At 41.1% G+C, this 17,031-nt stretch overlaps 1 protein-coding gene across 3 annotated transcripts in view; it reads right to left on the bottom strand.

Moving 5' to 3' along the window:
* Positions 1 to 17,031, bottom strand: part of cemip (cell migration inducing hyaluronidase 1) — a 217,928-nt gene that overhangs the window by 121,148 nt on the left and 79,749 nt on the right. For all 3 annotated transcript variants that reach the window (XM_086071134.1, XM_086071135.1, XM_086071136.1), the window contains 2 exons: positions 8,170 to 8,406; positions 3,396 to 3,575 (listed from right to left, as the gene is read on the bottom strand). In XM_086071134.1, coding sequence (XP_085927260.1) covers positions 3,396 to 3,575; positions 8,170 to 8,406 — 417 coding nt within the window. The remainder of the gene's footprint in view (positions 1 to 3,395; positions 3,576 to 8,169; positions 8,407 to 17,031) is intronic.

Genomic DNA, 17,031 nt, shown 5'->3' with positions numbered 1-17,031 from the left:
GTACTCCCTGAACCGGTCACCAGCCAATCCCAGGGCACAAATAGACAAGCACGTTCAAATTCACACAAATGGAGTGAATTAAGAGTGTTTAAGTCATGCATCATGCTAGTTGTAACATGTTGATGTTGGGCGTAGTGGGAAATAAGGTTCAGTCAGGCAGTGTTGAGCTGCAGAGACACACGGTTCTCTTACTGTGCCTTGCAATATGCTTATTATCTGTATGTTTTGTTCATAATTAAATCTTCTTTTCCTTTCGGTTTTTCCCTTCAGGGTTCTTCACAGCGAATCAGTTGCCTCCATCTAACCCTGTCCTCTGCATCCACTGCTCTCACACCAACTACCTTCATGTTCTCTTTAACTACATCTATAAACCTTTTGGCCTTCCTCTAGACCTCCTGGCATTTGGAAACTCGGCATCCTTCTGCTAATTTACTATCTCTCCTCTTGACATGTCCAAACCATCTCAGTCTGCTCTCTCTGACTTTATCTCCTGAGCCTCTAACATGTGCCGTCCCTCTGATGTACTCATTCCTGATTCTATCCATCCTGGTCACTCCCAAAGAGAACCTCAGCATCTTCATCTCTGCCACCTCCAGCTCTGCCTCCTTTCTTTTCCTCAGTGGCACTATCTCCAGACCAAACAACATCGCTGGTCTCACAGTTTTATAAACCTTTTCTTTCATTTTAGCTGAAACTTTTCTATCACACATCACACCTGACACTTTCCTCCACCCGTTCCAACCTGTCTGCACACGCTTATTCACTTATTTTCCACACTCTCCATTGCTCTGGACTGTTGACCCTAAATACTTAAACTCCTCCACCTTCTTGGTCTCTTCTCCCTGTAACCTCACTCTTCCACTTGGGTCCCTCCCATTAACACACAGATACTCCGTCTTGCTACGGCTAACCTTCATTCCCCTCCTTTCCAGGGCAAACTTCCACGTCTCTAGCTTTTCCTCCACCTGTTCCCTGCTCTCACTACAGATTACAATGTCATCTGTAAACATCATAGTCCATGGAGATTCCTGTTTAACCTTGTCTGTCATCCTGTCCATTACCATAGCGAACAAGAAGGGTCTCAGAGCTGATCCCCGATGTAGTCCCACTTCCACTTTAAACTCCACCTACAGCACACCTCACCACTGTCTTACAGTCCTGATACATGTCCTGCACCACTTGAACATACTTCTCTGCCACTCCAGACTTCCTCATACAAAACCACAGTTCCTTTCTGGGCACCCTGTCATAGCTTTCTACAGATCTACAAAGACACAATGCAGCTCCTTCTGACGATGAAACCATACTGCTGCTCACAGATGTTCACCGTTGCCGTTAGTCTTCTTAGCTTCAACTACTCTTTCCTATAGCTTCATTGTGTGGCTCATCAACTTAATTCCTCTGTAGCTGCCACAACTCTGTCTACTTTGTTCTTAAAAATGGACACCAGCACACTTCTCCTCCATTCCTCAGGCATCTTCTCACTATCTAAGATCCTGTTGAACAACCCAGTCAGAAATTCTACTGCTACCTCTCCTAGGCACTTCCATACCTCCACTGGTATATCATCAGAACCGAGTACCTTTTCACTCTTCATCCTCTTCAATGCCCTTCTCACTTCATCCTTACTAATCTTTGCTTCTTCCTGGTCCACACTGTCACTTCTTCTACTCTCTCTCTCTGTTCTCTCTCATTTTCCTCATTCATCAACTCTTCAAAACACTCTTCCCATTACACTACTGGCATCTGTCAACACATTCCTATCCTTTATTACCCTAACCTGTTGCACGTCCTTCCCATCTGTCTCTTTGCCTTGCCAACCTGTATAGATCAGTCTCTCCCTCCTATACTGTCCAACCTAGCATACAAGTCACTGTAAGCCCCTTGTTTGGCCTTTGCCACTTCTACTTTCACCTTGCACTGCATTTCCTTGTACTCCTATCTACTTTCTTCAGTCCTCTGTGTTCCACTTCTTCTTAGCTAACCTCTTTCTCTGGATCCACTTCTGCACCTCCTCATTCCACCACCAAGTCTCCTTATCTTGTTTCCTTCCAGATGACACACCAAGGACTGTCCTACCTGTCTCCCTGATCACATTTGCTGTAGTTGTCCAGTCATCTGGAAGCACCTCCTGACCACCCAGAGCCTGTCTCAACTCCTTCCTGAAAGTCATACAACACTCTTCCTTTTTCAGTCTTTGTCTTCCTCACCACCAAAGTCATCCTACACACTACCATCATATGCTGTCTGGCTACACTCACCTACCACTGCTTTGCAGTTGCTGATCTCCTTCAGGATACACCGTCTACAAAAGATGTAGTCTACCTGTGTACTCCTACCTCCACACCTGTAGGTCACCCTATGTTCCTGCCTCTTCTGGAAGAAAGTATTTACGACAGCCATTTCAAGTCAACCACCATCTGTCCTTCTGCGTTCCTCTCCTGGATACCAAACCTCCTCATCACCTCCTCATCACCTCCTCATCACCTCTGTTTCCTGCACCACCGTGTCAATTGAAGTCTGCACCAATTACAACTATCTCACTTCTAGGGATGCTCTGCTTCATTTCATCAAGGTCCATCCAAAAGTTCTCCTTCTCCTCCAGCTCACATCCTACCTGTGGCTCATACCAACTAACAACATTGATCATCACACCTTCAATTCCTAGCTTCAGGCTCATCACTCTGACACTCTTCTCACCTCCAGGACGTTCCTAACAAACTCCTCCTTCACAGTAACCCCTACTCCATTTCTCTTCCTATCTACACAGTGATAGAACAGCTTGAACCCTCCTCCTAAACTTCTAGCTTTTCTCCCTTTCTACTTGGTCTCCTGAACACACAGTATGTCCACCTCCCTCCTCTGCATCATGTCAACCAGCTCTCTACATTTTCCTGTTATAGTTCCAACATTCAAAGTCCCTACTCTCAGTCCTAGACTCTTCGTGTTCCTCTTCTCTTTCTTCCTACAAACACACCTTCCTCCTCTCCTTCGACCAACAGTAGTCCAGTTTCCACCAGCATCCTGTATGTCAACAGCACCAAGGGCGGTCGTTGTTAACCCGGGCCTCGACCGATCTGGTATGGAAGTCATATATTTGATTCGCATGTTTGATTTGGCAAAAGTTTTACGTCGGATTCCCTTCCTGACACAACCCTCTATATTTATCCGGGATTGGGACAGGAAGACACTGGCTTGTGCCCGCTTGCGGCTACATTTCAAAATCATGAACAGACTCAAGTGTATTACTAACATCCTAGATAAAGTACACTACATGTGCATAAGACAGGACTCGCAGCAAACTGCGCTAAAACAAACCTATAGTGGATTTGGCCCTGAGTGTATAAGCAACAGCTGAAAATGTCCTGAAAGGATTTGTTTTCTTGTGCGCTCACCTGAATCCCAAACTGTTGATATGCTGACTGCCAAGACTGAAGATGCTCTTTTTGGCAGAGTCCTCCAAATTGTTGGAGCCCTCATCATTGACCACCATGGCTACAATGAGTTCTGCATCCACACGATCTAAATACTTTGCTAGGCGATTACTCTCATCCTTACTGCGATATGTGTCAAACCTGTGGGAATGACAGGAAGGTTAGTTTTGTGAGCGGGCAATCGAGATGGTGACAATTCTTACTAATCCTTGGGCCAAAGCCCAATATACAACTTACCGGTACCATTTGGTCGGCAAATTCTAGTTGTGATTTTTTTTTTTATAACTATGCATCCCAAGTTTATGTTTTGATATGATAAACCTCTGAGACTGGTAGCTTTTTAGTGGTTATCACCTCATGAAGTAAACGGCATACCTGTGAAAAAAACGCATTTTGCCACTGGTGCATATCCTGATTTACTTAAGGATTCTTATCAGTGGTTGATAATGCTGTGTTTGGTATCATTTTAAATGACATATTCTAAACTTTAGTTTAAGCCAATTTGTGAAACACTTAGTCAAATATAGCTCTTCAAACCATCAAAACCACATATACAGCCCCCACACGCACACATTTTTCGCCAATTTTCGCCTTTATCTAAGGCCTGTGTCATCAAAGTACATAAGAGACAGAAAATAAAAAGTGGAATATTCACCAGAGTCCAAAGACTCAGGAAATGTGTACTTTACTCATACCTTAACTGAGAAGGAGGATTTTGAGCGAATTAGCAGGCCTTACCCCATGCAGCCTATGTGGGTACAAACTATACACTTTATTTATACCCTGTGGCAACAAGGAACATTAACGATAAACTGGAATACTCACATTATTCCAAGACTTCAGAATATATCATATATGTAGATATATATATGTCATGCCATGTTATTGTTGACATGATTTCAGGCCTAACATAAGAATTTTGGCTGAAATTTAAGTTATTTGACTTTCATTTGTGGCTCCTAAACCTACACCTAACAGAGGACTTCTTCTTTGAAGAAGCCCTGTGAACCATCAGCAACTATTAACATGGTATCTGTCGGGCAAAATTCAAATGCTGCCTGCAGTCAAAGTCCGGTTCAACAAAACCCATATCCAACCTGTTTTCCACAATTCCCTTCTCCAACACATCTGAATGAAATGATCGACTCATCAGTAAGCTCTGCAGAAGCCTGATAACAATCCTGATTATTTTATTAAGATGTGTTGGAGGAGGGAGGCATTAAAAAAAGGCTGGATATGTGCTCTAGAGCAGTGGTCCTCAACCCTGGTCCTCGGGGACCGGTATCCAGCCTGTTTCCCATGTCTCCTACAGCCAACACAGGTGGGAATCGTTATCAGGCTTCTCCAGAGCTTGCTAATTAGCTGATAATATGAATCACCTGTGTTGGCTGCGGGAGACATGGAAAACAGGCTGGATACCGGTCCCCGAGGACCAGGGTTGAGGACCACTGCTCTAGAGGACCAGACTTTGGCACCATTGCCCAAATAGATTATTGAGAACCACATTGGGAAACTTGTTTCAGGTCTACCTGCACTCCCTCCATACCATTTTGTGACCGGTTTTTCAGCTATCTGAAATTCCTACCTCTATATGAGAGGGAACATGGGTCCGATAGGAGCTCCCAGAGAAGGCAATTGGATACTCCAACTACCATGCATCAGGAAGATGATCACTTAGTGTTTTGCGTTTGTCAAGCTTAACTGTGCTCGTTGCCCTTCCTGTCTACGACTATGCCAAGATGATGCAACTGCCTGCAATTGCATCATGCAGTACTTTCCTAGTGAGCCTTGCTGCATGCTTTTATCACTCAAAGTACTATTTGATATCAGAAATAGAACCAAACTCTGTGAATCACTAATGATACTGTTTCTGGTACCCTGATTGACATGCATGCATTCACAAGCTGGAACTCTGTAAGGCCAGCCAGCCTCGACTGTTGAGTCCTTCCCAGACGACCGAACTTCTCACCCTATAAAGGGACCGGACACCATGCAGAGGAAATTAATTTGGGTCACTTGTATCTGAGATCTTGTTTTTTCTGTTACGACCCACAGCTTGTGACCATAGGTGAGGGTAGGAACGTAGATCGACTGTTAAATTGAATGCTTTGCCTGAAAGCTGAACTACTTCACTACAACAGATGAATTCAGAGTCTGCATCACTGCAAATGCCACAACGTTGCACCTGTCGATCTCATCCCCAATCTATAGAGGGTGCTCCAAAATATTTTCGACAGATTATCATGGTCTCAGATTTGGAGGTGCTGATTTTCATCCAAACATCTTCACACTCTGCTGCAAACCACGCCAGTGAGAATTGGAGATTGCGGCTTGATGAAGCCAACAGTGCCAAATCATCTTCAAAAAACAGAGATGCAATACTGAGACCACCAAACCGGACACCCTCAATGGCTTGGCTGTGCCTAGAAATTATGCCCATAACAACAAAATTGTTGACAAAAGGGCAGCTTTAGTAGAGTCCAACCCTCACTGGAAACGAAAGCAGAGCAAACTCTGTTTCGGTCATACAGAAAACAAACAGCCCGTATCACGAGGTTTGGTACCTGTACTCCCAAAGCACCCCGCACACAATTGCCTGAGGGACATGGTCGAAGGCCTTCAACAAAGTCCACAAAACACATGTAGGATCAGAGTGAAATCTTCTCCACCATTGGCGTTAACACACCACAAGGTGGTGATCGGTTAACAGCGCAGCGCCTCTCTTCACCCGAGTGTCCAGCACAATTGCATTCCCAAATCTGATGAAAGATCAGTCAATCATTCAACTGCGGCCTACGTTGTTCCTGTGCCAAGTGCACATGTGGACACCTTTATGTTTGAACATGGTGTTTGTTATGGACAGGCCATGACGAGCACATACAGTAAGTCCAATAATAGAACACCACTCTGTGATCTGTGTTCTGTACGGGCAGCGTTCCTCGCAATCACGTCCCTCCATGTCTCACTGTCATTTCCCACGTGAGCATTGAAATTCCCCAGCAGAATGATGGACTCCCAGCCGGTGTGTTCTCCAGCACCCACTTTAAGGACTCCAAGAAGAGTGGGTACTCTGAACTGCTTTTTGGTGCATAGGCACAAACCACAGTCAGGACTCAACTCAAGGGAGACTACTAGACTACCCTCTCGTCCACCACAATGTACAGGCACCAGGTGGCATAAGTAGGCCAACACCTGCTCGGTGTCTCCCACAGTGGGCATCTCTAGAGTGGAAGAGTGCCCAACCCATCTTGAGTGGAATGGCAGCAGAGCCCAAGCTGTGTGTAGAAGAGAGTCAGACTATATCTAGTTGGAGCTTCTCAACTTTGCTTGGGCTCCTTCCCTGCCCGAGAAATTACATTCCACGTCCCTAGAGCCTGCTTCTGTAGCCAGGGATCGTAACTCTGACGTGGATGGCAGGGTTTACCGTGGAAGACTTGAAGGAAAGTTTCGTGATGAGGGCGAGGAAGACTTGATAGTTAAGGCGAAGAAGACTGAGATGTGACGACTATACTAAAACGTGGATGACTTACTAAAAACAGTGTTTAGCATAATGCGACGAAGAAACACAGACTCCCACACAAGAACGACACACGACTTCGACACCTGACAAAGACAATGATCCCACACTGACTGGACAAAGACAACAGACTAAGGCCCTGTCCAGACTGAAGCAAAGCCGGCTTTGTTCCTCAAACAAATCTCAGACAAACAGAACCATTTCAAGACTTGCGTGTGTCCAAAAGACGACGCTGAAGACTTTTAACGGCTGTAATGTATATGCCTAGTCTGGAGTGGCGCTGTAGCACAGCCACAGGGAGTTAACGGAAAGCGTAGAAGAAGAATCAGCGAAGAAGATGAACACTTTCATTCCCTAATTTTATTGCAATCTGCAGAACAAACATGTATCAAAACAACATAAAAAAGACGAACAGAGGAAAAGTGACAATGGCGGGTGATTCAAGTACAACACCGCTTGTTGAACGTGGGAATAAAGAAGCAAAATATTTTGCTGCAAAAGCATAAGCAAGCTCAAGCGCAAAACGACTACGACACGGCTAGCCGCCATTGATGTTGACAGACGATTCGCGCGAAGTCACGCAAGAATTGACGCATACGTCATCAATCTGTGACAACGCGTCGTCATCGAGTTGCGACCATTACGTCATCACTGGAGGAGTATCCTGCATATGGTGTCCAGACGGGTGCGTACGGGGGCGCGTTTTGGAATCTTTCCACTCTGGAGCCCGGTTTCAAGCTCCGAAACCGTGCCATCATGTGAACGAACGGCCTAAACGGTAAGACACTTGTGAGGATATATTGAAACTGGCTTTCGTGTGGATGGGGCCTAAATACACCAACACTAATGAGACACACAATAGGGTGAGGGCACTGATTGGTCAAACACACTGCGAAGGGGAAAGACACACAGGTGGACGTAATCAGACATAACGAGATAGGGGAAACACAAGACAAACACAACAAACCCACCAAAATAAAACAAAACCCCAACCCCTACAAAACTGAAACAACAAATGGTTTAATTAATGAATAAATCACAATCAGTATTTGGGGGGGATTTGGTACAGTGATAGACACACAAACAAAGCGTGCATATTCTAACTAATCCCAAGTAACATGACACAGAATATAAAATTGTTTAAAATGGTTGTTTTCATATTTGTCTCTAATAGACAGACAGACAGAGAAATAGCCAACAATATGAGTGTCCACTCACCTGTCACTACTCAGTATCTCTCCAGTCTTGGGGTCAATTACATGGACAATAATGCCTCGGTTCCCCCAGCTCCTCTCCATCAAGTAGTGATTTTGGTGGCTTTCTCCAGGGTAGAGGGTTTTATTCAAGAAAGTCCACGAGAGCTTTTTTGCCCCATGGATTTCCAACGTCCCTCCAGTCCCGACACCAATGTATTTGCGCCCAAAATAGCTGTGCTCCTGATCAGTGTCATCTGACCTGAGAACAGAAATGTGAAAGAGTCATTAAAAACAACAACAAAAGCTGCAAAGAATAGTACATACAAGTCAAGTCATTCTGTATTGCAGACACAGGTCCAGTGGCGGTTTTTGCTCTGGGCGACCTGGGTGACCACCCAGGGCGCAATATATTCGAGAACGCAGTGGCGTACAGGCGCCCAAAAAAAATCGAAACAAGACTAGCTAGTTTACTCGCTAGACTACCGGACATTTCCACATCGAGTTAGTGGAGTGAGTGCCGGGGCGCCCTCATCGTCACGTCAACTGACTGATGAGACTCAAATCGGAAGGCAAGGAGGAGGGGAGCTGATGTATACGGCCAGCGCGCACTCGTCACCGGCCAAATGACCGCCCACGTCATATTTATGTAGCAACCTGCGTCTTCTGCTGCCTTTTGATGGATTAAAAAAAGTGATGCAAAGCAACGTGTTGTAATGGGAGCCACCAAACGTCAAACCTTGATTCAGGCTGACACAGTTGACATCGCTGGAATTCGTGTGAGTCCTCACATTACAACGTTCACGAGAGGCAAACTTTTATTTTAATATGTCAATCCACACACAAACATACACACACGCAACGCACAGTGATGTGGTTAAAACGAGACAGTTACATGCAGGCACATAAACACAACGACAACAACTTATGTTGGAGGATAAAATTAATTAGCACACTGCAGTACAATGTGAGTTCAGTTCTGTTTTTTATTGCCAAGCTTGTTAATGTTGAAGACTGTCACCAAGTTCTAATAATGCCTAAAACAATGCCTTTTACACATGATCCTTTTAGATTGTGCTTAGTTTTCACTGAACCCATGTAATATCGTTCTTGTATCAGTTTTGCAGAAGAGACAAGTTAAATGAGATAACACAAAATAAAATGTATTAATATCATGAGTAGTAAAGTATCAATAAAATAACAAATTGCAAGATGCAGACGCCATAAAACACTGAAGCGATGCAGTCTCATGATTAGTCAAAAACCAAAGAATAGAGATGTCTGACAAAAACCACGAGATGTGAAATTTTGTCCGTATCGTACAGCCTTAAATCCAACCAGCGAAGGAAGGCATTTGCTCGCCGCTCGCAGATAAAAGGGGCTGAGTCACAGAATCATTCCTTCGGACATAGTTGTCTACAGAAATGGCGTTCGGCTTTGTTACTAATTCACTTTTGAGTTGAATAAATGAACACAGAACTGCACCTTTGTCTTTTAGATTTCATGATGAACTGCCGCTTTTAAGTGACAGAAAATATTTCTGAGCACTTTTGCAGTAGTCACAACGCCACTGTTCAGCCAGGAGAACATTAGATGTAGGTTGAAGAAGTGTCCTGATGAGTTATTAACATTGTTTTTTAGTTTAAATTTATATTTTAGCCGTTTTGGATTTAGTTGACTCAGTGTAGGCTCAATGAATTGTATTCTTGTCTGTGTTACTTTCATGAGGAAGGGCAACGAGTTCAAACATTCATTCGCTATCTCTAAATGGGAGGGCCGGTCTCTACTGGTCGGAAGGGAGTCAGGCTTATTATTATTGTATTTTTTCTAATCTGATTTATACCAATGGGAACGGATTCTCTTGTATTCATTCAGTTGTAACCAGGTGTGTTGTGGGCTGACCTTTCTATGAACCCTCTTTGTGAATAAATAATGATGTGGGCTGGAGAGAAGGACACATTTGAACAGAGCACTGCTTGGGTGACTTCAATTGTGTGATCAGAAGCTTCTGGTAATTAATACCTTTGCAAAGGAACTTCTTCAACAGAATCTCACCATTCAGTTAATTGAACACGCAAAGAGTACAATACTTAATATTGTCTACTCTAACAAATGGTGACCGCCGACGCTGAATTATAACGAATGGTCTCCTCCGTTGAACCGAACGGACGTGGAGCTAGATGCGGCGTTCAAGGACGGGCGGAACTTCTAGGCCTAAATAAATAAAGTACTGTAAGTGGAGACTGTTATCCACGTAGAAGAGGTTCTGTCTGTCTGGTCCGCTGCAACTGGTTTTTCGTCTCCCAAATTGTCTAAATTTTAAATGAGATCTGTGTGAACAAGTTATAGTTTGATGTCGTTAGAGAGTTGATAATTCCGACGATATTGAACTAAACACGTCGTGGAGTGGTGCATTTGAAGGTGACGTGATGCAGACTCGAAGTGATGAAGCTTTTTTTGTACAGGAAGAAATAGCGGTTAATTTTTTGATTTGTTTTGTTTTTCGTCAACGCTATGAAGAATCCTTAGACCATAATATATATTGAATAAAAGGGTTTGCCGGATGACGTAACAAGTCTTTCTTGTTTACTAAGGATCGCGAAGATTATGGTGTGCGCTCTGCTTTTTTAGCAGTTTTGACCGGATTTGAGGACAAGTAACATAATTGTTCATGGCTCTTGGTGTGAAAGTTCTCGTACACGTAATATGTCTTTTATTTGAAAAAGCGCCTGTTTGAAATTGAACAGTATTGAGGGGTCCAGGTTGATTACAGCGATGATTGGATTTTGTATCACTGTATTTGCAATCGAGAGATTACGTGTAACTTTTGTTTTATTTTGTTGGCGCTTCTACAATATGTAGTTTTGAGGTCAGGATTCCCGTTTGAATTCCTTTTGTTCCACGGTTGAATTCGATGGTACGTGACAATTTCTTTAAAAAATAAGCGCCTTGCAGAAATTTGGCAATATATGGAGAACAGTTTAGCTCAGCGGGATTGGGTAACCGCTGTGTATAAACGAGAGGTCACGTAATTCTTATGTCTGTCTGTGTGTGGCCATATGTGTTAACATATTGAACTATTAATACTAAAAGTGAGACGTCACTGTGTTGAAACCGAAAGTAAACATCAAAAACTACAAACAAAATGGAGGCGATTTCGACCCGGATATAGAATGGTTTGTCCTGAATGCGCTTCCGGTTCAGCGAAAAATAAAAGCGTCGATGAACAATGAAAAAACGAACTATGGATCGATTGTATACAAAGCTTTCGCTGGACAAAATGGTATGTCAGAATTTTGTATTTTCTTTGTTGGTAATGAAAAAAGGCTGAATTTGATGCTAAAATGACTCCAGCATTTGTGGAGCAGTTTACGGGTGGTTTGTTCGAAGTTACCCGTTTACTGAAATTACCGTATAAAACTGCGGTTTAAATGCTATAAGATTTGTAGACAACGAATTGATAGAATAACACCGTTTATTTTTTTATAATGACTGAAGAGTGTGTGCGTATGCATTTGAGTGTGTGACCTAGCTTCTAAAAAAGGTGGGGGTTTGTAAGTGAGAAGTGTGCATATGGGGATTTTGTTTGTTTTTCTTCAATATTTTAACTAAGTTTGGTGTTGTTTTGTGTGAGATGAGACTGTTGTGATAGTGGCGTTTGTTTTATTAATGGGAATATGATAAAATAGGTTTTGCGATTTATAATGTTAAGATTCCTCCCCCCCCCCCCCCCGTTTCTAGGTTAGAAAAAAAGGTGGGGGCTGGGCTGTGCGCTGTTAGCATAATGTGTCCTCGTAATGGGACTTTTTCTTTGTCAAAATGGTAAGAGAGGAATGATAAACAATATAAAATAAGTAATAATATTTGAAAGATATTGTTGAGTTTTTGAAAAAAGAATATTGAATTAGTGTTTTATTTATTTTTTATTTTTTTTATTATTATTTTTTTTTTTAGTGACTGAGCTAATAGTCTTTATATTTTAATGATTGATGACGATGGTTAATTTGTTAACTTTCCCTTTTCGGGACAAATGAAGAAAGAATAATGATAAAATAATGGCATTTTGTTTGAGCTATGTTGAGTTGATATAATTATGCCTACATCTGTATAGCTGTGGCTGGAAGTAAGATAGTTGAATAAGGAGTTATGAATGTTTTTGAAATTGACATGTTGATAATGATTTTTAATATTTGTTTTTTCTCTGAGTGTGTCATTTCAGAAACTGATGTTTGAGTTCCAAGGCAGATGAGGGTTTGATGGCCTTCACTGATTACAAACTGCGAACGGGATGCGCCCCAGCTGATGATACGTTGTATGGCTAGTAGCTATTTGAAGGGGTATTGGGAAAAAAAAAAAAAAAAAAAAAAAAAAGAGCCTGTGTTTTTTACGAAACATTTTTGAGAAAGCAGGGAGTGAACTGTCTTGCTATGATCCCATATCCTCAGTCTGGCATTTTTAATGCATTGTATCAACGATCAGGTGAGCTCTCAGAAAGACTGTGTGTCATCGGATCCACATTGCAGACTGCGTCTGAATGGATGTGGCAGAGATCAAAGGTCAAAAGCCGCAGAGCAACAGTCTTCTCGTCCTGTGCCTAAGAAAAACATGATGTTCAAATTCCTCAATGCCCAGTGACTGTGTATACGCCTCATTATAGTGACTTCTCCCCTATGGCTGTTTTGCATCCGGAGGAAATCTAAATGCCTGCTCTGAACATTGCTGCCACAGCAGCCGCCCTGCTGGCCAGGATTGAACATTGGCAACAGCTGCCGTCCTGCCTTTTGCTGGGGGTCTGGACAAAGAAAGTTGGTGGTCGGAATGAGATGTGATCCATTCAGTAAAATGCTGCACGGTGTATGCAAGGCATTTTTAATGTGTTGAGTGGGGAACTGTGATCTATAGCAAGATATTTCAGGAAATTGAAAACAACATATGTAAATTTGAAATGAGGGATTGAGAAAATTTATTTCAATCTATAGCCTACTAAATTTTTGCCTATATTTTTGGGAGAATCAGTTTCTGAATTGGTACAATGGGAATTTTATTAATATGTTATGATATGATATATTTTTATTTTCCCCGTGAGGAACTTTTTTGGACTTCGTCCAGCTGCAGCTATAGTATAAAATAAATAATAGAATAAAATGAGTAGTAACAAGTAAAAGACTAACTAAGAGTTTGATGGCTAAATTAGATTTTTTTTTTATAGCACTGTGATTTATAAATCCCAGAAATATTTTGTGTGCTGTGTTTTTTATGAGCTCCGCTAATATGTGAAAGATTAGCAGTTTGAAGATGATTTTTAGTTTGATTAAATCTAGGAAATGGTAGATATTTGTAAATTTTGTGTGATTTTATCCTCAGCCCCACTAATCTGTAAAAGAGGTGAGGTTGATTGGCAGTTTAAATAATTTTCGGGACTCTAGGAGAATTAGAGTAATATGGTTACCTCTATTTTTATGGTCCCAAAGTCATCATATATTAGTGTCTTAAGTTGTATTTGCTTATGCTCAGTTTTATAGTGTTTTGTAGCTCTTTTGTTTATCTCATGGCCTGATTTAGAGGGTTGAGTTATTTATGACGTTTTTTGAGTTATGTGGTCTCTATTTTGTCCTCCCTTTATCTTGACGTGTTTGAAAAAATCAGTGGATCTTTGTCAAATGAGGGAGTTTATGTTTAAGAAATTAACCAATGTAGACGAGTTAGAAAATTAAAATCAAACTTAAAAACAAAATTAAAAAGGTTGTGGGGTATCGGCCTACACTCTAATTGACAGGATGAGTTTGAAAGTGATAATCCACAGTTTGAATATGAAGAAATCTACCAGAGGAAATCGATCGCAAAGTAAGTCTGAAGCAAACAAGGACAATAATGCATATTCGCCGAATGAAGGTAAGTATATTATATTATATCTTTTATCTCAGAATCATATTTGAAAAATGTAATGTTTGGAGCCCAGTGTTTGCAAAAGAGTATAGATAATATGAATATATGTGAGTTTTTCCCAGCATGCCAGGATTCGGCCGGTCATGGGATTCTGGGAAGAGAATAAGAGATATGAAAGGCACAGTTATGCAAATTTAGAACAAATTTAGTCATGGTAAAAAAAAATTAAAAAAATTACCTATTATTGAACAAAACCTATTTGAAAAATAAATATTTATAAGCTCTGTCTTATATTAATGAATGAGCGAGTGTCATTCAACTCAATCAAAGGCTGGGCTCTATTTTAATGTCACAAAAATAGATATTTTCCTGTTCCAACAGCACAGGACCTACAGATCTTAACCAAATAACATTTACTAATCCCAACTAACAAAAACTATCAGGGTTTTTTCCTCCAAATAAAATTTATGTGAGTTTATGAGAAACTAAAAATGAAAATGTTCTGCACTCAGGAGAACGGCCCCAGGGGGTTGGTGAGGAAATCTTGTGCAGTTCTCTGCACAGAGAAAATTCCACATCTGGTCTACAAGGCTTCCGGAGACGTGCCAGGCTCGGCTATCTCATCAACTGATGATCATCAATCTTATCACCTCCGACCTGGAGCCACGTCAGCTGACCCAGTGATCGTTCTGGAGCGGCCGTTTTGACATCATTCGACACCGTTTGAGGAAATCAGTCAACGGATCAAGTCAAGTGCCTTTTCTTGGGCAATCATTTCACGAACAGTCAAATTTTTCGGGCAGAATAATCCCGTGACAAATCGAAGAATTTGGGTAGTCTACCCCAAATTCTTAAAGAAGAGACGAACTATTGCGACACTCTTTTCATTAAAAAAAAAGACCTTCAAAGAACTTCATCACAAGATGGCTTCAAAGAACACATATTCGTCTGCCGATATATTGCGATACTTTTTAATGAATAACATTTTATGTTAAGCCTCACATATGCTATGCTTATTTCACTAAAAATCTTTTAAATGTATCAAATTGTTTTTTAATGTCATATGATTGTTAAACTATCTCCTCTTTTGCTAAAGGGATGTTTTAAGGATAATTATTTTTACCACACAAACATTGAAAAAAAAAAAGTTTTAATGTGTTGAGCTCTCAAGAGCTCAAATGAGGGAATGATGAGTTATTAACATTGTTTTTTAGTTTTAATTTATATTTTAGCCGTTTTGGATTTAGTTGACTCAGTGTAGGCTCAATGAATTGTATTCTTGTCTGTGTTACTTTCATGAGGAAGGGCAACGAGTTCAAACATTCATTCGCTATCTCTAAATGGGAGGGCCGGTCTCTACTGGTCGGAAGGGAGTCAGGCTTATTATTATTGTATTTTTTCTAATCTGATTTATACCCATGGGAACGGATTCTCTTGTATTCATTCAGTTGTAACCAGGTGTGTTGTGGGCTGACCTTTCTATGAACCCTCTTTGTGAATAAATAATGATGTGGGCTGGAGAGAAGGACACATTTGAACAGAGCACTGCTTGGGTGACTTCAATTGTGTGATCAGAAGCTTCTGGTAATTAATACCTTTGCAAAGGAACTTCTTCAACAGAATCTCACCATTCAGTTAATTGAACACGCAAAGAGTACAATACTTAATATTGTGTACTCTAACAGTCCCCCCCAAAAAAACAAAAATGAATGCTTGGTGTCATGGTTAACTCTATCAAAAGCTTTAGTTGCATCAATAAAATCTAAAAATACAGATGTATTGAGGCTGAAATACCTAGATACAATCTCTTTAAGTGCATAGACAGTGGTCAGTTCCATGTTTTCGCTTATAACCAAACTGGTTGTCAGTGGATAGGAGAAACATTTCCAGCTTTGCTAGCAGAATTCGCTCCAGTACCCTAGAGAAGATACTGGCTAGAGCAATTGGCTGATAAATGTCCAAACTTTTCAATTTATCAACTTTATCTTTTAGTATTGGTACTAACAATACAGACATAATAGAATTGGTTAAGACACCATGAACCAAAAATCCAGTAAAGTATATAGCTACAAGTGGGATGAGTCTGTTGCTGGCATATTTTAGATGTTCTGCAGTAATGCAATCCATGCCACATGCTTTTGAATTCTCCAGCATGTGAATTGCATCGTAAATACCTGCTGGTCTGACTATTATTTCTCCTATGAGCCCAATATGGTCAGGATCAATAATAATGTTATTTTGTTCAACACAATTTAAAAGGTTACAATAATGCATCTGCCATACCTCAGCAATTTTTCCAGGGTTCACCTGGAAACACCTTCAATATCTAAATGTAGCGGAGCCTTGTTGTTATTCATGGCCTTGACATCTCGCCAAAAATCTGTTACATTTTTATTTTGAAGCTTTTTAGCAAGCTCTCATTGATTTTTCATTTTTCTTAAAATTAAATTCATTTTTAAATTGAGCCCAAATGCTCAAAAAGCTTTTTATTATCCAATAACACCTCCTGTCTTGGTCTGCCTGTATTTGACCATAATCTGAAGGCCTCTCTGGCAGTTGCATGTTTTTCAGCCACAAACTCATTTCACCCAGCCCATATGTTGGATACATTTATGTAAAGTTGCAGTGGACACATGTAAACAGTTCACAATGTCATCATACATGGCACACTTATCATGATGTACGGCCTTACAGTTCCCATCTGAGCATATTAAGGCCTCCTTACGCAACACAATATCATTTAAAAAGCTGTCAGTCAACAGAGAGTGCTCAGCCAGATCCCCTCTGCTAATTTTTGACCAATCCAATTTAGTTAGGGAGACAGCCTTACTATTGTTGGCCAACTGGGGAACATAATCAATATTTATCATAACAGCAAAAGGTACATGATAAGAAGTGGCATATCTCTATACTTTGCAGTGATTCATGAGCATCAGCTGTGGTCAAAATGTGGTCTAACCAAGATGTTGTTTGCCAAGCTTCTCTAATGTAAGTAAAACTA

The sequence above is a fragment of the Leptonotus elevatus genome, chromosome 3, assembly GCF_054856555.1.
Source record: "Leptonotus elevatus isolate MCC_2025b chromosome 3, RoL_Lele_1.0, whole genome shotgun sequence".
Taxonomy (NCBI): domain Eukaryota; kingdom Metazoa; phylum Chordata; class Actinopteri; order Syngnathiformes; family Syngnathidae; genus Leptonotus; species Leptonotus elevatus.
This window is presented reverse-complemented; position numbering and strand designations above follow the sequence as displayed.